Source organism: Protopterus annectens, chromosome 6.part0 (assembly GCF_019279795.1).
Source record: "Protopterus annectens isolate FY-2018-M chromosome 6.part0, PAN1.0, whole genome shotgun sequence".
Classification (NCBI taxonomy): domain Eukaryota; kingdom Metazoa; phylum Chordata; order Ceratodontiformes; family Protopteridae; genus Protopterus; species Protopterus annectens.
In genome coordinates, this window is record NC_056737.1 from 1,360,709,868 (window position 1) to 1,360,731,530 (window position 21,663).

The 21,663-nt window shown below is 38.9% G+C and overlaps 1 protein-coding gene across 3 annotated transcripts in view; it reads left to right on the plus strand.

Moving 5' to 3' along the window:
- KALRN (kalirin RhoGEF kinase) overlaps positions 1-21,663 on the plus strand; it is a 4,346,166-nt gene that overhangs the window by 1,854,226 nt on the left and 2,470,277 nt on the right. For all 3 annotated transcript variants that reach the window (XM_044074926.1, XM_044074921.1, XM_044074920.1), the window contains exon 7: positions 12,728-12,919. In XM_044074926.1, the coding sequence (XP_043930861.1) occupies positions 12,728-12,919 (192 nt within the window). The remainder of the gene's footprint in view (positions 1-12,727; positions 12,920-21,663) is intronic.

Sequence of the window (21,663 nt, forward strand, 5' to 3'; positions counted from 1 at the left end):
CAGTCATCCCTCTCCACAAAGGAGGAGCGACTACAGACTCTGGGAACTATCACCTCATTAGCTTGACAAGTCGGATATGCAAAGCTATGGAACACATCATCATGGACCTAATAAACAAGGATATAGGGAATCTCCAAACTCTGGATCCCACACAGTTTGGTTTTGTGAAGGGTAGATCATGCCTGCTCAACTTGGTTGACTTCTTTGAGTCAGTCACCAGAGCTGTGGATGAAAGCAAGGTGGTTCTTACAGCTTACCTTGATCTGGTCAAGGCCTTTGATATCATTCCCCACTCAGGAATCATAGAAAAACTCACTAAGCTGGGCATCAACCCCTATATCACTAGGTGGGTTGCAAACTGGCTCACAGAACCCACAGTGTGAAAGTAGCTGACTCCAAGCCAGACTGCCAACCAGTCACAAGTGGAGTCCCACAGGGTTCAGTTCTGGGTCCTCTCCTGCTTGGTATCTACTTCTCTGAACTCCAGGCCAACATGAAGGGACTCTGGCTGATAAAGTTTGCAGACGATTGCAAGCTGGGAGCTATTATTAACTCCCCAGGTGATGTTGACATCCTACAGAAAGGCGTCACTGAGACCAATGACTGGTGTCAGAACCATGGCCTTAAGTTCAATGCCAAAAAATGTGTCATCATCCCCTTTGGGAAAAACCCAGTTCCCATGAATTACCGCATCGATAGAAGTCCACTGAACACAGAAGGTGTTATAAGAGATCTGGGAACACAGGTTGACAAAAACCTCTCTTTTGACCACCACATTGCCACTGTGGTCAGAAAGTCCTTCTATGTGGCACAGCACATTACTAAGGGTTTTGCATCCAGGAAGAAAGAGGTCATTGTATCCCTCTACTCTTCCCAAATTAGGCCAATCATTGAGTACAATGCTTCTTTTGACATTATCTCACTAGACACCTGCAACAACTGGAGAGGCCGCAAAAGTACCTCACAAAGAGGATCATAGGCCTTAAACATTTGTCCTATATGGACAGACTCAAAAAACAACAATTATTCTCTGTCTCATATCACCTAGTTCGAGGCGATCTCTGCTTGACTTACAAAACCATGTCTGACCCAGCTCTGTTACAAATGCTACATCTAAATAAATCCCAATCCCTCTGCACCACATGCTCCAGAGACCTCAACCTCATTACCACAATCAACAGAACATGCTGGATGGACAGGTTCATAACCCAGAGACTGCCCATGCTATGGAATAGACTTCCCATACATGTCAAACAGAGCAACTCACTGGCCCTCTTCAAGAGAAATCTTGATGAGTGGATGGGAAATAGAAAATTCACCCCGGGGATCACTCCAGTGGCTCTACTCGAAGGAGGCACTGGGAATTAAGGTCAGGTGGCATGATGCCAGGGTAATCCTATGGGCTAGGCTTGTAAAGGCTCCAGGGCCATTAGCCTAGTACACACCTATGAACCTATAGACAGCCCTACTGTGGCGCTTTTATAGTGCAGCCATGCTACATGCTAATGAGGTAGCCCTGTGGGAGAGGCATATACTAAAATAGCCATGTGCTCTCTCTGCTCTCTGCATGTGTAGATTAGCACACTTGTCCCTCCAAGTCACAGTAGTGAACATGATTGTCACAGTAGATGTAAGTGCTGGGGAGTTCACAGGTAAGATATGGCAGGGAGGTGTATGTGTGAGTGTTTCCAAGAGGCCGCATGCCTGCCTGAGAGTTACCAGTCATGTAGTTAGGGAGGTAAGTTAGGCAGGTGCACGTGTGCCTGAGTGTGTATGGATGAATGGATTAGTAGCAGTGAGTGCAAATCTGTGGGGAGGGGGCTTTATTGTATATGTGTGTGAGAGGGGATTACGGTGGTTTTCATGCATCCACACATCCCTATACTGAAGACCAGAGTCTGCAGAATTGGGTGAGGGGAAAAATGAGCCAACAAGGATTACTCCTAAGATTTATGCGTTAACAGCACTTTAACAGTTCAGGAATCAGGGAAAGTGACAAGCTACCAGAGATTATTCTTAAGTCTTATGCCTTAACAGCACTTTAACAGTGCAGGAATCAGGGAAAGTGACAAGCTACCAGAGATTATTCTTAAGTCTTATGCCTTAACAGCACGTTAACAGTACAGGAATCAGGGAAAGTGACAAGCTACCAGAGATTATTCTTAAATTTTATGCCTTAAAAGCACTTTAACAGTGCAGGAATCAGGGAAAGTGACAAGCTACCAGAGATTATTCTTAAGTCTTATGCCTTAACAGCACTTTAACAGTACAGGAATCAGGGAAAGTGACAAGCTACCAGAGATAATTCTTAAGTCTTATGCCTTAACAGCACTTTAACAGTGCAGGAATCAGGGAAAGTGACAAGCTGCCAGAGATTATTCTTAAGTCTTATGCCTTAACAGCACTTTAACAGTGCAGGAATCAGGGAAAGTGACAAGCTACCAGAGATTATTCTTAAGTCTTAGGCCTTAACAGCACTTTAACAGTGCAGGAATCAGGGAAAGTGACAAGCTACCAGAGATTATTCTTAAGTCTTAGGCCTTAACAGCACTTTAACAGTGCAGGAATCAGGGAAAGTGACAAGCTACCAGAGATTATTCTTAAGTCTTAGGCCTTAACAGCACTTTAACAGTGCAGGAATCAGGGAAAGTGACAAACTACCAGAGATTATTCTTAAGTCTTATGCCTTAACAGCACTTTAACAGTGCAGGAATCAGGGAAAGTGACAAGCTGCCAGAGATTATTCTTAAGTCTTATGCCTTAACAGCACTTTAACAGTATGTGAATCGGGGGGGGGGGGGGGGGGGCACTAGCTACCAGGGATAAGTAATATTTTTGCCTTACCAGCATGTGCACAGTATGGGGTCAGAGGAGAAACACTAGCCACCAGGGACAGCTAGTTCTCATGCCTGAGCAGCACATAACAGTATGGGGATTGGAGAGTGGAGGGAACACGCCACACTGGGTATACTCATTATGGCATGCCATAAAGGCACATATTTTAAAAAAAGGTGTGAGGAACCACTAGGGAAAAGCAGCATGAGTTAAAAAGCACTAAGCAGACCTTAAGCTCTATACCCTCCCTCTGCCCACACAAAATATTAGTCCTCTGCACTACCACTATACTCCAGGGAGTGATCTTTAAATTTATATACATGTAAAAAATTATATTTATATATATATATATATATATATATATATATATATATATATATATATATATACACACACACACACACACACACACACACACACACACACACACACACACACACACTCACGTATGGGGAAGGGGAATTCAAACCATGCATCCCTGACACAACACCACCTACATTTCTCTGCTGCTCTAACAGAGAAGTAAGTAAAGCAGTTTATTTTTCTATCTATATATTGAGGAGCCTGGGCATTATGCAGTGCCTGCAACATGTTGTGATGTACATGGGAGGGGATGGGAAATGTTATGCATAGCTCTCCAACTCGTAAAGAGCTTTTGCACTAGAATGCATTTACTGAAGGATATGCAGTTTGAAACTCTTAATATCTGGCATCAAGGATTATCTGTAATCATTTGTTTATTACTTGAGCAGGGGAGACAGTGTGAACTTTCTGACAACAGGGTCATGTGTGTGTGTGTGTGTGTGTGTGTGTGTGTGTGTGTGTGTGTGTGTGTGTGTGTTTGTTACTGTGTACTTTTGTGTGTACATGTTTGGGAGAGAGTGACTGGGGGTGCCTCTGCTTAAATAATGCGGCTGTCACAGTTAACTATTGCAGAAAGTGCTGATTTGCACTATTCAGTAGTTAACTGCAATTAATAAACATGCAAATTAGCTGATAAGGGCAGCTAACATCTATGAATCACAAGTACCACATTGTGATAATAGGTTCCACGCTTGTGATTTTAATGAATGCCTGGGGGTAATGTATGCATCAGACAAACCTGACCTTTATATGTTCCATTTATTTGTTACTCTGTGATTTTTTATGCTAGCGATGTCTCTGTGGCCTGTTCCCAAATTTCTGCTGAGTGAGTTTTAGGTAATTTCCATTTGCTGGTATGAACAGTTTCTATTGGTGGTTTGCTAGTCAAATTCAATTATACTTTTTTAATTTTTGTTTTGAATTTGTTATAGTGTCACTTCATTTTTATATAGCGTAGTAGTGTAATGCAGTTTATGTTAGTATTAAGTTAGTTTTATAGCTATGTAAAGGCAATGTTAGTATAAAGTTAGTTTTATACTTTAATTGTGGTTTAGTTAGTTTGAATAGTTATAACTGGGTCTATTTTGCTGTTAATGCTATTTTCAAACTGCTAGCTGTGATTAATGGTTTATTTTATTTCTTATTCTTTTTATTTATTTTCTTTCTGATGTGATTGAATGTATATGTAGAGATTTGATTTATGTGAGCAGTGTTTTGGACTATTTTGTCAATGCAGTATGTGGAGTTACTTTTACACTGAAGAGAATAGATGGTAATTTCCATGTTTTACTTTATTTGCTTTCTATATTTAATGTTTTTCTTTGCTGCAAATGGAAGTGTTGGCTTGGTTGCTGTAAGCTGGTTTGATTGTTTAGGATGTGTGTTTGTGTTTTGTGTACAAAGAACATTTACAAGACTAGGATAAATTTGTAGGTGTAGGGGATTTTTGTTATGTAGATGATGCACTAATCATGTTGATAAACTTTTGATAATGTGCAAGTAGAGCAGATAAAATATATATGTACTTATTGTAGCAGAAATGTTTTATTATCCCGACCACTGCTATAGTGTTTTCCACGTGCTACTGCCCTTAATTTCTACCTAACTTAGTATATCTGTTTGATAATTTAGATGTTATTCTATGAATCCAGTACGTAATAACAGAATAGTTTACCTTTACTTATATATTACCTTATAGAATTAGTTCCATTTTATTCCGACCTTATTCTTATGTTATTTGGCTTGTTAATTGCTTTTGATTATAAAGATAAGGGCACTCCTTACCTAACTCACATTTCAGCGACCGCTGCTGAGACCTATAACACTCAAACAGAATATGTTGTCTTTTATAAATTAACTTTCCTGCTGTTCTCCTGTTAGTCGACAAACTGGCTAACTTGCACACTCTAGGCTATCTGTTTCAAAAATATCTAGTCTTACACAGGCTTGTAGTGTATGTCAGTCAATGGATGCTTTTCCTTAAATCCAGGACACAACTAATTATTTTTAAGCTGTAAACTGTTGAGGTTAAGCATCATTTGATAATTTGAACACTCTTAGATAACTAATTAATCCTGTGTAATTGTGAATTTAGGTTTTGTTTGGTAATTAAACAGTCCTAATATTGTTTTATTAATTAACATAATGTTATAGCGACTGTAAGAATGTCTTGAAGTCAATGTTATTGTGCAAAGTCACTTTACATAAGGAAACCCTTACTATGAATGCTAGTCCTTATCAAACCTTTGAAACCTTAGTCCACTGTTAAGTTATAAACTGTTTTGTTTTATATAATGACACCTGATACTATTAGAAAAGTATAGATCTATGCATACCAAGTAATATTACTGGTTACCATTTTTAGAGTGTTTGAAACTTACAGTTATACTTTAGTGCTGCCTACCTCACTGCCTTCTCTTTTTCCTTATCTACAGTACTTAACCTGTGCTCCAGACTGTCTCTGCACCAAATATCTGCTATCTTCCCATCTGGATACCACTGTACAATAGGGAAAATAAAGGAAAACCTCTAACAGCTCCCAAAGTGACTATTAGCTCTGAAAGACAGTGAAAGTATGTATTGATACTGGCACACATATATTGTTAAATAATGGTTGTAATGACCGTGCTTAGAAAACTAAGCCACCCAGACAGGTTTCCCAGCAGCCATACCGTCTTAGCAGCCTTTCTTCTCTGTCTAGCAGTGTCTGATATACTTTTCTACCCCTTTTTCTCTCTCTCTTCACTTTGAATATCTATCTGTAGCTTGGCATCTACCTCTAGCCCCATAGTACCAGACCCTTGGTGGTGACCAAACTTGGCTTTTGCTTAGTACTTCACTCCTTACTGCTAAACCCTTTTAGCTTGCCTTACTCTGCTCCCTCAGTCTGTCTATACTTCTTCCTTTTTGAAATAGCCATTCCTAATTATCTCCTTTCCTATAACATCCTCACCATCTCGCTAGCAGAGTCTATACCTGTGGCTAAACTCTCATACTTCCAGACTTACCTTCTGGATTTTCTCACTTTGCTGATTGTCTTCATCCACACTCTGCTCTCTTGTCTCTACCCGCTCCGTTCGCCCTTTGGGCTCACTCCGCTCCCCTACCCTGCCCCCAATTCCCACCCGCCCCAGGGGTCCTACCTTTATTCCCCCACTTGACACACCCCCTACCAATAAAGTATAATCTCCTCCTTAGCAGGCCTCACCCTTATCTCTCTTAACCACACCCATCTTACTCAGACCTACCCTCCTCACTACCTATTAAAGTCTTTATACTACTTCACTTTCCTCTTCTTTCTATTTTTCTTTATCTCCGTTACTTCCTTTAACATACAGAATGGGTACATTATCCTTCCCATCATACCTTCAGATAACTATCTGTTTAACACTCTTAATACCTCTTGTAACTACTTATTTCCTAACCACATATGAATATCCTCTCCTCTACTCTTGTGTTTCCTCTAAACATACCACTTCACCATCCTCTCCGTGTACTCCTGCCACCTTAAATCTCACTATCAAACCTAATTACCTATTTACCAAACACCACAAACTTGCTTACTTTAAGCTTAGCAAACAAAAAACTAGAAAATATATCAACATCTTATATAAACAATGCCAGCTTGAATATTTCTTATATTTCCAATCACTGCTGGATGGAGACATTCACCCTAACCCTGGCCCAATTACCACAAACATCAATAGTCACATAAAACATGACAAAACCTCTCCTATATCATCACACACTTCTGCCAACTCTCTTACTATAGCTCATCTTAATATACAAAGCATTTGTAATAAAATCTCTCAACTACATGCCCTTTTAGATGTTAATCATTTTGATATCCTATGCCTATCAGAAACATGGCTAAAACCTACCATTAAGGATAACGAAATTACCCCTCCTGGTTATAATATCCTCAGAGTAGACCGTAACACCAAAAGGGTGGGGGTGTAGCAATTCTCTACAAAACACAACTTCAAATTAGTATAACAAATCTGAACCTTCCTCTAAGGCAGAATGCAGAAGTAATCACCTCAAAATTACAAATTAACCCTAATAAAGCTATCAACATAATTTGTGTATATCTCCCCCCAGGAAATAACACTGACACATTAGAATGTATTCTTAGCCACTTGTCTAACAACCTCCCAAGAAACACTAGTTCTAGGTGACTTTAACATTGATTGGAATTCTTGTAATAGCATAAATCCCACATCCCACATAAACCTATATGCTTTTACTCAACTCATTAACTGTCCAACCAGAACTGATAAATACAACAACCATGAATCCATCCTAGACTGGATTCTGATTAACACACCTCAACAAACCTACCAGTCTGGTACCTTTCCCAATGATCTAAGCGACCATTCTTTAACCTATGTCATTAGACACAAAACCAACTTAACTTTACCTACTACCTTTAGAACACTTCAAACAAAAAAACATTTTAACCCTGAACATTTTCAAGCTGATCTGAAACAAACAAATTGGTCCTCACATAAATATCTCCCACTTAATGAAGCAGTAGAATACTTTAACTCTACGTTCTTATCAATTCTAGACCAACATGCCCCAACACGAACCATTAGAACTAAAACAAAAATAGCACCCTGGCTAACTAATAATACTAGGCATAAAATCATTCTTAGAAATAAATCCTGGTCTAAATGGCGAACCACTAAAAATCTAACTGACCGCCAAAATTTCAGAGAACTTAGAAACAACACCAAAAGATCTATCCTAACAGACAAAAAGAACTATTACCTCCAGCTACAGCATAACACTAATAAAGAACCTAAAAAATTCTGGGCCAGTATTAACAATCTTCTATCCCCAGGTCATTCCATTTCACCTAATCCCCAGGACTCTAACCCAGATAACCCTAAACAAACAGCAAATGATTTCAACTTGTTCTTCACAAATACTATCAAAACACTTGCTAGTCATTTATCTCCTGATATCAAACCTACTTCCACCTATATCAAATCCACCTCCTACCCTCCACTTACAACCTGTCTCTACCTCCTTCATCACATCACTGCTCCAAAACTGAAACCAACCACTCCCTCTGCAGACAAACTGCCTGCAGAATTCCTGCAGGTAGGTGCCAAAGCCTTAAGCTACCCTATTTCCATCCTAATTAACAGATCTATAAGGAAGGAATCTTCCCTCTCTCTGGAAGATATCTCATATCATCCCACTACATAAAGGAGGCAGCTGTAATGAGTTTTCCAATTTTCGACCAATAGCTCTACTCTCACCACTTGCAAAACTTATGGAAAAATGTATTCACAAACAAATACTAAATCACCTTCTTAACAACAACCTACTCTCTAACTGTCAGCATGGTTTCAGACCCTCACACAGTACCACTACAGCTTTACTCTCCTTCACTGACTCCATTAACACTAACCGTAACAACAACTACTTATCATCCTCAGTCTTCATCGATCTATCCAAAGCGTTTGATATGGTGAATCACAAACTTTTACTACATATTCTCAAATATTTTGGTCTTGACCAGCTAGCCTTATCCTGGTTTGAATCTTACCTAGAAAATCGTAAGCAGGCAGTACTTTGGAAAAACTCACTTTCAAATCTTCTACCTATCTCCATAGGCGCACCCCAAGGCTCAATCCTAGGCCCGTTACTATTTTCAATTTTTATCAATGACCTTCAAGCTGCTATTCCTCATGCTACCTGTATTCAATACGCAGATGATTCTACTATAATCTGTACTGCTAACTCTCTAACAGAACTCCAGTCACTTACTCAAAAGCTTTTAACACTGTAGAACAATGGTTCTCTGACCGCTGTCTACTCCTTAACCCCAAGAAAACCAAACTGTTACTTTTTTCACCTACTGTAAATTGACTACACCACACTTTACTCTTACATCCTCTGACAGAACACTCATTTCCCTGACTTAACCACAAAACTATTAGGAATAACCATTGATAATAACCTCAACTTTGATTCTCACATCAACAACACCATAAAATTAGTAAATAAAAAAATAGGATCCCTTTACAGAATAAAACCTTTCCTAACGCCTACAGCAAGACCCATCATTGCTAGGTCTCACCTAATTTCTACTCTTCTCTATGCTTGTCCCATTTATACTAATCTTTCCAAAAACAACATGAAGAAACTTGAAACATCCTATCATAACATAGCTCGATTTGCTGTAGGATCTCCTTTTCAAACTCATCACTGCCAGAACCTAAAAGAACTAGGCTGGCTTGAACTTCCTAACCAACTTGTTCTGCAACAAATCTTAATAGCTCATAAGATTCTATATCAGCCAACCAATACACCAATACTCTCTAGCCTTATTTCCCATACAAAACCTGAAACAACTTCGCTCTGCCAACAAACTCCTGATTAACATTAGTAAATCTCACAATCATGCAGGTGACTGTTTATTCTCCAACTCTGTTGGAAAAACATGGAATAATCTACCCTCTCATATCACTTCTTTAACCTCTTTCCAAATTTTTAAAAATCAACTAAAGACTCATCTCAATAAACACTGGCTTTGCTCCTGCACTAATCCAGACTAATGCTCACTCTGCTCCTGCACTAATCCAGACTAATGCTCACTATATAAAAAAAAAAAAAATTTTAAATTCTAGTATCTTATTTTATCTTTTTAAATCATATGTTTAAATTGCTTTGTGTCTCATGTAATATTTTCATGCCTTTTTGTGAACTTGTACAACATATGGAGCTTTTCTCCCCGGGCCTCTACTGAAAATGGACATATATCCAGTTGGACTAGCCCGGTCAACAAATGTAAAATAAAATAAAATAAATAAATAATTATACCTTTTATCTGGGGTCTACCATTAGCATAAACAGCTGTCTATATACAATGTGTGTGTGCGTGTGTGCGTGTGTATGTGTGTGTGTGTGTGTGTGTGTGTGTGTGTGTGTGTGTGTGTGTGTGTGTGTGTGTGTGTGTGTGTATGTGTATAGCCAAATCCACCTGCAAATCCCTAACTTAAATGTAATAACTCCATGATTATAGACAAATGAGAAATGTTTTTAAAAAAGCAAACACAATACGTGCACTGACTATGTTCTCACAGCCTAAACCATATAACTAAACTTTATGGGAAACTTGTTATCACTAAAATGAGATTCACAAATTAAGGCTCAGCAAAATGGATGCAACCAAATGTATGAAAAAAATATGTGCACGTGTGTGTGTGTGTGTGTGTGTGTGTGTGTGTGTGTGTGTGTGTGTGTGTGTGTGTGTGTGTGTGCACTTTTAAGTGTGAGAGAGACAGACTTCTCTCTCTTTACACACACACACATTATATATATATATATATATATATATATATATATGTGTGTGTGTGTGTGTGTGTGTATTTTGGATTATGATTCAAGTCACCAATTGTAACCATTTAATGTGTTTAAAAAGTTGATTCCAGGAAATTCAACTGTAGAGAGAGAGCTCAAGTACTATTTTTTTGCAGTCATTTTCATGAAAACACAGCAAACTGAAGTGATGAGATCCAGTCATAACTTTTTGTAATACAAGTGGAGTGTTAGCTATCCCAAAATATTGCCATTTTAAAAAATAAGTGACAGTGTGAAGTGTCTAATAGCTTTATAATCTGTAGTGCACCTTATACTGTCAGCCAATAGGCAGGCAGAACTGAAGTGCACCTTTAACCAATGAACAGCTTTAAAAGCTCTGCTATACTTTGTTTTTATTGTTTTTGTGACAGTGTAAAGTTTTTTTATACCTTACAAGCTGCCAGCAGGTTTTGGTACACTTCCATAATACTTTGTAATCCATTTATTTGTCATATAACAAACTGAAATGATGGTCAGAAACCTGACTGAAATTCTTTGTAATGCATGATGAGTTTCAGTTACCTTGAAGTATTACAATTTTTAAAAGGTGTTTGACACTTTACTTTACCACATCTTTTTTTGACAGTCCAAAGTATATTATAGCTTAAAAGTTGCCTGTATATATCCATAGCATTTTTGTGGTGGTTGCCATCTATATGGTTGTGAAAGACTCACTAATAACAATGAGGTTGGTGTAAGAACCTCACTATAATGAGCTTGCAATGAAAGTTACACACTTATTATGCTTTGAAGTAAGGAGAAAGATAAATGGGTTATACTGTACTGTCTCACAAGACCTGATTCAAAGGTATGTACAACAGAGGATTGTAATCGGGTCTGCAGTCATAACCAGCTTATCCATTTCAGACATAGATGTCAAGAAATTCACCTTAAGGGTGGGGTCAAAAGTGATAGCTGGAACTAGCAGCTGTTACACTCTATTGTACAACAAGAGCTTAACATTGCTGAAGGTGCTTAACAAAACTTCAAGTACCTTTATTATTACATCAAAAAGGTGCTTAACCAAATTATCTTTTCCCCAGAGATATGGCATAATCACAGCACTCCATGCAATACAACCTTATTATTTTCATTTTAAAGCTGTTATCATTTGCCAGGTGCTGCAGCACATGCAACTGCCATTACAAAGCTGTATCAACAGAGCTTTAACAGCTTTAAAAGCTGTAATGCACATTGCACTGCTATACTAATAAATGAAGGTGTGGTAGAATAAAATGTGTAACAACTTTTAAAGCTCTTGGTGAGATACACATCATTTCTACTGTCTGTAGTAGTGTTAAGTGGTTTCTAGCTTCTAAAGCTATGAAGCATTTTATGTTCATACACTTTTTTCTGTAACTTTTAATTCATCATAGCAGCTAAAACTCCATGTACTACAAAAAGTCATGAGGAGATTTCTGTAATGCTGACCAATTGATATGTGTTCTTCATATGGACATCTTGAGTCTCACTTCACTGCTTTCAAAGTGATTTTCTTGACATCCATAAATTGAGCACATGGCAGGCTGGTTATGATTGGAAATACAAACATAATCATCATTTTTACTGCTAGATTCATACTTATGAACTTGCCTGTGACAAGCTTGGTATAGTATTAGGTCATAGTATAGGAACATGCATATAGCAAGTTTTTTCTTCTTGATTTCAGAACTTAATCAGTGAACTTTATGTATTTACACATGTTTTTTTTATAACTCACACATTCTGCTATATTAAGAATTTATTCTGAATGGAGCTTCCTTGTTTCTTTTTTTTTCTTTGCATCTACTATTAAATCTTTCTTTCTTTCACTGACTGTTTCCATTTCTCTCCTAGCATTACTTTGTCTTCATGTTTTTTCACCATTTATGTGTTTTCTTTCTTTTGAAAGTTAACAATTGACATTTTATAGCCTGAAAACCTGAAACAGGTCCACAACAAGTGAAAAAATGTGGCAATCAATTTTAAACAGGTGTCTGTAAGAAACATTTCCTGTTGTGTGTAGAAGTCTCAAGGCTGGCTGAGATTGTGCAGAAAATAAGGAGCTATTTCTTTAGTTATGCAGAAACAGTTTAGCGGTAGACCTATAACCTATCACTTTTCTTATACCCCTGATTTTCTGTTAATTTATATATAATTATGATTTTTACAGAATGCGTATGTCAACATCAACCGAATCATGTCTGTGGCATCTCGACTCTCTGAAGCCGGCCATTATGCCTCTCAGCAGATCAAACAGATTTCAGCACAACTGGATCAGGAGTGGAAGAGCTTTGCAGCAGCTCTGGATGAACGTAGCACCATTCTGGCCATGTCTGCTGTATTCCACCAGAAGGCTGAACAGGTACACGTGCATGAATCAACTCAAAAGGTAGCATCACACAGGTTAAGGGTTTTTCTTTATGAGATGAAATGATCTCTTGTTTTTACTACAGCCATTAGCAATGCTTATAGCCTGCTACTTTAGCTACAAATCTGAGGTTCAAAAGAGGCTGCAAATACAGATGAAAACAAATGCTTGCCATCTTTACCACTTCTCTTCTCTTCTGTATTTTTCCTCAAACCTGATCATCAGAAAGATCATCTCACTCTTTGCTTTTTTGTCCAGGTTTATTGTTTTCTCACTTTGTGTTAGGCTTTTGATTCCGTATCTCTCTGTCTTTCTATCTTGCTGTCTCTGATCTTCAGTTTATGGTGTTGCTTAGTAGCCGTAGTGTCCACTGAATCCATATTTTATTCATCCCCCTTAATGAGACACCTGTGAGGATTCCAGGAATTCCAGCTTTGTTCTTCGAAGTCAAGCCCCTCTCCCTCATTTCTTTTACTATAAGTATAAATCATGCATGCTAGTGCAAACTGTGAAGAAATAAAACTAAATTGTATTTGTATTGATATTTCCTTGCTCTGTGTTTGTGCATATGTTTTATCATCTGCTTGTTCCATTATCCTGTGCTGTTACTTAACTTTTCTGTCGTTTTGCTCACTTTATATTCTGCTTGCATTGTTGATTGCCTGTCTAGTACTCCATACTGAAATGTAGCATAATATAGATGTCATTTGCTGGCATGAATAGCTGCATGCATGAAGCCATGTACTAGAGACCACCGATATGTCACGATATATATGACGACTAAGCAAAGGACTCCCTGTAGGTTTAAGGCCACACAAAGTAGCAAGTTTCTGTATAAATTGTCACATGGTAGTTGGCAGAGCTTAAGACTCAAGAACCTAAGATTATTTTAGGAACTTCAGAACATATTTTTGTATTAGGGAGCAATCCCATTTGTATCACCTCGTATTTGCTCAATACTGAGCAAAGTTTATTTGCAAAATTGGGTAATTTAACAAAAATGCCTACTTGAGTGTTGCGACACTTGGTTGGGCAGGCACATCAACAGCTGGAAGTCTACAGGATGCTGAGAAACCTTTGGGTAATTTGAATCAGTGCAGCGTTCTTGCTGCCTTGGAGAAAATGCAGTGGTTCTTAAAAAGGATTAGTAGCATATGGGATTAGTGGATTAGATCATATGTTGCTTGCAGATGAGGCTGGTTTAAATGGTCTTGCTGCAGTGAACTGAAACCACAAGGAAAATAAGAGTGGACATGGAGACTACTTTATGTGCATTTCTACAGGTCATGCAGTAGAAGGGATATCAGGCTGATAAAAGCTAAGTTACCATGACGGTTTTTTGTGTAGATTGAGTGACAGAGGTAAATCTACCTAGCTGATTCTGTTAGAAGAGTTATCCAATTGTAAAAATACATATGACAAAGAAGGCAGGGGGAATCGGTGACTGCTGAAATACAGCTGTTTAGATTAAACATCCCTCAGTCAGTGGTTTGATTGTCTGTGCATGGAGAGAGGTACTGCAAATGAAGGCGAGAGCTGTCAGCATATTCTCTTGCTGTCGTTTGAATGGTAGTAGCATCATCTGTACACATAAGTATAGGAACTTTAGGAGGTTGAAGAAGATCACTTCAGATTAATCACCAAAACAGATACCTAGGCAAGGAATGCACGCTCGTTTTGCCAGTAAAATTAGAAGCAATAAAGAGCACTTAAGATTCTGTAATTGCTGTGACTAGCTAAAATTTCAGTTTAATTTGTGCCACACACCTGTAAGGCCTGAGCATAGTTTTAAAACACAGATTGCATTATTGTTTTGATCTTCATTTACCAGTACAGTCAGTTGTTGGTATTGCAAAACACTGAGGAATAAATTGTTACAAAAAGTCTGTTAACCACCAGAGCATTCATCAAAATTTTCAACTGAAATTGAAGAAAGAGCTTATAAATGAAAAAGCTGAAACAAATGATATTTGAACCTGGACTTATGAAGAGAGTCATCCAGGGAAAGCTTGCATGAGTTCAGTGTTTTATGTTATACATCTAAAGCTGAAAAAAAGAATGAATGAAACAAAGAAAAAACTGTGTAAATAAAATATCTGGAAGACTGATATGACACATTTTGTTTCTGTTTCTGTTTCTTTTGGAGGAACATTTAACTTGCATTTTTGTGGTAATGTGGTTTGGCAACACAGATGGCAGAGATGCAGTTCTTGCTTGTTACCCTATCTAATTCAGTCAAGTTTCTACAACTTTGGTGATAAAAGACTTATTTTGGTCAAGCAAAGTGTTACTAATAGCTTAATTGGAATTATACTGTTCACTGCAGTTGACAACTGGTATTAAAAAGGCACTGAGGTAGAAAGTTAAATGTTTAAGTACTTGTACGTACGTTTCAAATAAGCAGTCACATTGGTAATATTTAAGTCTGTTTTACTTGTTCCCTTTATTGGGCAAGACTGTGCTCTAGCTACATGAATGAGATTCCCAGGAACTAATGTAACTCACCTGTTGTAGTTTTTATTATTAGTCTGAAATCCTTTTAGACCATGGTCTGTTTTGCGCAATAAACATCCTCATGGTATGCCATTTATTTTTTATTTCTTTGTATTACCACTTTTATAAGGTTACGGTGGCTACATATTATGTTAAACATTATAAATTGCCAGCTTGGGTACACGTGTTCAAAAATATGAACAGATTTAAAGTAAATGTGGATCGTTGAGCGGGTGATAAGAATGAAATGGGAGGGCTGAACACCTGCATGTAGCCCTGAGTAAAGACAGTCACTCATTGAATGCTAAGGTAGTACAAAAGGAAGGGCGTAGCACTATCCCAGTCAGGTGACCTTCAAAGCATCAGGGTGAAGATTCATACTGTAAGAGTAGCAGAAAAACAGTATTATAAAAACATAGTTCTAGAGCCTGTGTGTATGGAGAGAAGAGTCTTGTGTTCACTGTCTTGTGTGAGGTGTGGGGTAAGAATGAATGGAGCAGAGTAAGCATGGTGCTGATGGACTTGGTGGTGATCCCTAACAGGAGACACTCCAAAATATAACAGACCAGCACCATCAGGCCAACTAGACTGCTTTGGAAAGTACAAGTTGCTGCATCCACCTTGCCAGCTTTCAGTTAGTTCAGATGGAATTACCTAGCACTGTAAGTTTCAACTGGACTACTGCCATGTACCTTAAATAATATTATACCATGACCCCCCCAAAACATGCACGCTGATTGGCCAGCGTGCACATTGTAAATCGAGTTATACTAATGGAAAAAGGTCCGACTTTTTCCATTAATATAACTCTACTTTTAAACACTGTCTCGCTATGTTAAATGGGTTTAACATGCAGACAGCTTTAAATAAGCAATGGAGATCTCTGCTTATTTTAAAGCTGTCTCACTATGCTAAACCCATTTAACATAGCGAGACAGGTTTTAAAAAGCAACGGAGAAAGCAAGATCTCAATGGGTTTAACATAGCGAGACAGTTAAAATAAGCAACGGACATCTCCGCTGCTTATTTTATGTTAAACCCATTTAACATAGCTAAAAAGTAAAAAAAGCAACGGAGATCTTGCTTTCCTGATGTACTGCGCGGTAGCGCGCAGCGCGCGAGTACATCAGAACTGCCACGGATGCCAGACATCTGCGGAAGGGCATATGCCATTATTTAAGAAAAGTAATAGTTTCTTTCTTAAATAATGTCATAATATAATAGCAATAACCACTTCTGGGCTGCTTTAATTGAGGTTTACATGGTCCTCGGCTCTAGCCGCCTCGACCAAACACCGCCAACTGTAGTCAAAGCAATACCCATACCCACGTGGGTTATTGCTATATTATAAAACTCCCATCAAATCCATGATAGACACAGCCAGAGGTGCATGTCTATAAATGTGTGTTTACAGAAAGGCAGATATATACAATTCATCTTCCACAAAGTTAAATACTTGTATATAGGTACTTGCTTGTGCATATTTCATTCACAGTTAGTATACATGCTGATTGACTTATAGACCTTGTTTTCTAACACTGTAAATATCTGTATAGAAATGTTTGTTTACTAGCCCAGTTATACTTTTATGTCAAACGCATGTCTTGTTGACATAGTACACTGCTAGCATTAGAAACTGAACGTTCCATTTGTCAATGTCAGGAGATTTCAGATGTTGGCTCATCCAGTGTTCTTGTGTGTGAGATGTGCTTTCATTCAGGCAGTGGGGTTTTGTTGGTTTGTGTTAGCATGAGGACTCTGTAAGGGATAGACTGAGTGGTGTGTGTGTGTGTGTGTGTGTGTGTGTGTGTGTGTGTGTGTGTGTGTGTGTGTGTGTGTGTGTGTGTGTGTGTGTGTGTGTGTGTGTGTGTGTGTGTGTGTGTGTGTGTGTGTGTGTGTGTGTGTGTGTGAATATTTTTGCATATGTCTGCAAATGTTTCTTGGTTAGGATTACAGAAAGAGTTAGGTAAGGTGATAATTTTAATGTTTTGTATGTATAACTGTATATGTGCAATTTTTGTGTGTGTTTCTGGTTTAGGGTTAGGAAAAGGACTAGGCACGTACCTCTCAACTGTACAGATTTTCGCATAATGTCCAGATTTTTGCCTTATATTTTTGGTCCATTTTTCATAAAATTGTGGCTTTCTGGCAAATTATTAAAGATTGAAGTTAGAAAATGATAGACATTTGAGTTTTAGACTTCATACCCTGCAGAAAATCCATGCTAATGCAAAACCTGTTATTCTATCAACTTTCTAAATCTGTAAGAGCAATATTTCAAAATGTTCCCTATTGTGCCACTTTTTTGTGGCTTTGTCTAGATTTCTTACTCCAAGAGGTTGAGAGGTATGATAGGCATGGTAGTTTTAAAGTTTTGCATGTATGACTGTGCATTTGCGGTGGTGTATGCATGTGTGAGTGCGCGTGTGTGTGTGTATGTGTGTGTGTGTGTGTGTGTGTGTGTGTGTGTGTGTGTGTGTGTGTGTGTGTGCATGACTGTCCTGTCTAGTGGTACAGTTAAGGAAAGGTTTATTGGTAAGGTAATAAGTAGGGCTGGGGTTAGGAGTAGTGACAGAGTTATGGTTAGGATTAGTACATATGAGTAAGGTGGTACAAGGGGGCAGCACTGGCTTTCCTTAAGGGTAACACCTACTGGGAAAAGTAAGTGTTTCCTAGTGGAGTTCAAACCTACATTATCGTGATGCATTTGCACTGGTCGCTGAATGGAATTTGGCATACAGATTAGTGACAGAGCTCAGAGGAGCTGCACAGGGGAAGGGAAGGGAAGGGTGCTCCGAAGGGGAGAGACTATGCCATTTCCGAGGACCAAAAGGCTGGCCAACTCTCTACCATCTTAGTCTCACCAGGAATGAAGGAATGAATGGGCTGTAGGGCTTTTGCCTAACCTGGGAATGCCTGGCTCCTGTCCTCTAAAACCAGTAATCCATTTGGATGCTGGTAGGCAAGCTTCTGTGGAAGAACAGAAAAAAAGTCTCTTTTTGGTAACAAAATAATTCAGTGGAGGTCTGGTTCACTGAGGTTCAAATAAAAAAAGCCTTAGTGCACAAGGCTCTATTGTACATGCTGTGTACCTGGTTTTCTTACATGTCGCTGAGAGTTTTTCTATCAGGGCTTCACCCCTTAGTCCTGTTTTTCCAGTGTTACCTTTCCCTGACTGTTTCTGTTGTTATTTTAGTCACATAGTTTGAACATGTATTGTGACTGCACTTGCAGGTTGTTTCTGCCTTTCCCACTTTTGTGTTCCTGTGAAGTTTATGTATGTTAGGTGGTATGGAGGCAAAGCACCACACTTGTAGAGTACAAAGGGAACTCCCCTATGTAAAAGATATGACTTATTTTATGACATTTGGTGGTTCAGAAAGGTGGTTTTGATCAATGTAAAATGGTCTGTACAGGGAAAATCATGTTATGCTAATTTGTAAATACTTTTTATTTATGTTGCCTTGCTCCCTTCTGCAACAAACATTATTTGTTTTTATGTTATTTGGTAATTGAAAGAGGTGATTTTCAGTCATTTGGGATGGATTTGTTTGTGTTTCGAGGCCTGGATGTCAGTCCGTCATATGCAACTGGTGTACCCAACACAGAGGTCTACATTCCAGAAGTGCATCCTGACTTAAGGTTTTAAAATCAAAATATATATTTAGGGTTGTTACTTTGGTGGATATATCCTTCTGTCTAGAATGTGTTTCCTTTTCAGACTAAAGAGAAATTCCTTTCAGTCAAATTTAAAACTATCATCACAGCCTATTTTTAGCATTGGTTTTGTAGATATGAAATTGCCTAGGCAGTTCAACAACATCTTTGCTGTCCCTTCACTGTATATTTAAATTAGAATTTGGAACATCATTGCTGATAGCTGGTGTTGTTGTAACTAATGATACTTCTAATTATTGTGAATAATGCTACTCAGAGATTGCTTTCATATGGTGGACAAAGGCCAGTACATAACAATTTCACTGATATTAGTTATAGATGCACAGTACAGAGGCAGAGCTGTGCTGCAGAAAGTGCTCACTGTCCTTTAATCAGGAACAATATAATAACTTTGAAGGTGATGGTTTTGTGGTGTAATAGCAGGTGGGCACATAGCAGGGACAGCGTGCATCCTGTGTGTACATATTTAGGGGTTGAAGCTGAGATGATTTGCACATATTCAGCTTTGTGGTTTCTGATTTTGATAAGCTGTAGACTGAAATATGCACATTGGAGAGTGCAGGGCACTGCTAGCTGTGCTTCAGACATCCCAAGAGCACAGGTGGATGCATGGTGAGGGTCTATCATTCTTTATGTGGCACAGCTTTGCAGAAGTTTACCCGTAACTGTGCAAAGGATGCAGGTGGCATCCTGGGAGGAGGCTGTGATCTTTTATGGTGCTCAAACTGAAGCCTGTGCCATTCATATGTAAAGGGTGCCTCTCTCATCCACAGAAGGGGTGGCAATTTAAAGGGTGCTTTGTGTCATGTAGTCTGTAGGTGCAGAAATCTTAGAAGCACAAGAGGTGTCTAGTGGGAGACACAATCGCAGACAGAAAGCACATCTTTCTTCTGTGTATGTCCATGTCTATTCAAGTCTTCAGCTGGTATTGAACACAAAGGTTGATTTATGTAGATTCATAGGTGTTTACTAGGCTAACAACTACAAGGGCCCTTTTAAGCCTAGCCATGCATCCCAAATCTCTGACAAGTTCTGATGCCCTTGATAAGTGTAAGCTTGGGCCTGAGAGATGAACCATTTACAGGTTACCTGTGTCCATTAGAGACATAGGTGCCAAACCATGGATGAATTTCCAGTTTCCCATCCAACTGTCCAAGTTGCATTTGAATTGGTTTAGGGAAGAACTCTTCTTCACGTGGATGGGGAACCTGTTCCATAGACGGGGTAGTCCCTGGGATACATACCTATCTCTCCAGCAAGTCCTGTTTATATCACAGGCAAAGTTTAAGTCTTCAGAACAGGTAATTATGGTGCTGTTTGTTTTGTGGATATGCAGGAAGTCTATCAGAGTGGGGTCTGACAATGCCCTGTATGCCAGGCATAGATCCCCCCTCAAAAGCCTGTATGAGACAGCATACAGGGATAAGACTTTCAGGTGGTCTGCATAGGATATTTTTCTTATGCCCTGTTTTCTTGTAATGAGGAACCTCTGTGGACATTCCAGTTGTTGGATGTCCCTGGTTAGGTACATACCAAAGGAGGCATTGTGTTCAATGATAGGTCTGATGAATGCCAAATACAATGGAAGAATGACTTTCTTGGACTTAGATGCCATATACATTTTACAATATAGAATGATTTCCTCACCAGTATAGACATGGGATGGTCAAAGACTAGATCACTATCTATGTGTATCCCCAAGTCCCTGACTACTGGGTCAGCAATAAGGGGTGTGTTGTCACTATGATAGTTACCAGGGATGGATGAGTTCCCAAAGGATACTATTATGCATTTCTTGGCATTTAGTTTTAGTCCATGGCTCTGACACCAGTTGTTTGTCTGTGTCAGCCCCTGTTGGAGAACATTTGTGTCAATGTGAGATTCAATGACAGCTCCTAATTTGCAATAATCTCCAAATTTAGTCATCCAGAGTCTCCTGACATTGGTCTTGACTTCTGAAAAGTAAATGCCAAAAACAAGTGATCTAAGGACTGATCCCTGAGGGACTCTACTTGTAACTGGCCTCTTTGTAGAGGTGGACTCCCCAGTTCTAACTTCCTGAGTCCTGTCTGTGAGCCAGTTGTCTATCCACCGGATGACATACGGGTTTGTACCCAACCTCTTGAGTTTCCAACAATGCCTGAGTGGTGTATTATGTCAAATGCCTTGGCCAGGTCAAGGTAGGCAGTGTGAACAATGTTTCTCTCATCCATCGCTTTAGTGACATTCTAAAAGAAGTCCACTAGGTTGAGTAGGCATGACCTGCCCTTGATGAAACCAAACTGGGTTGGGTCCAGCATCTGGAGGTTACTATATCTCTAGTGATCATCTCCATGATAATTCTTTCCATGGCTTTACACGTAAGACTGTTGAGACTTATGGGTCTGTAGTTTCCAGGGTCTATAGATGGCCCACCTTTGTGCAGAGGGATGACTGTTGCCTTTCTCCATTCATAAGGCATGAAGCCTGTTTGGAGGCTACAGTTAAATAGTAATTGCAGAGGTCCTGATAGGTCATGTTTCATGCTATTTATAAGTGTTCTTCATGTTAGAGAGAGAGGATTAAGG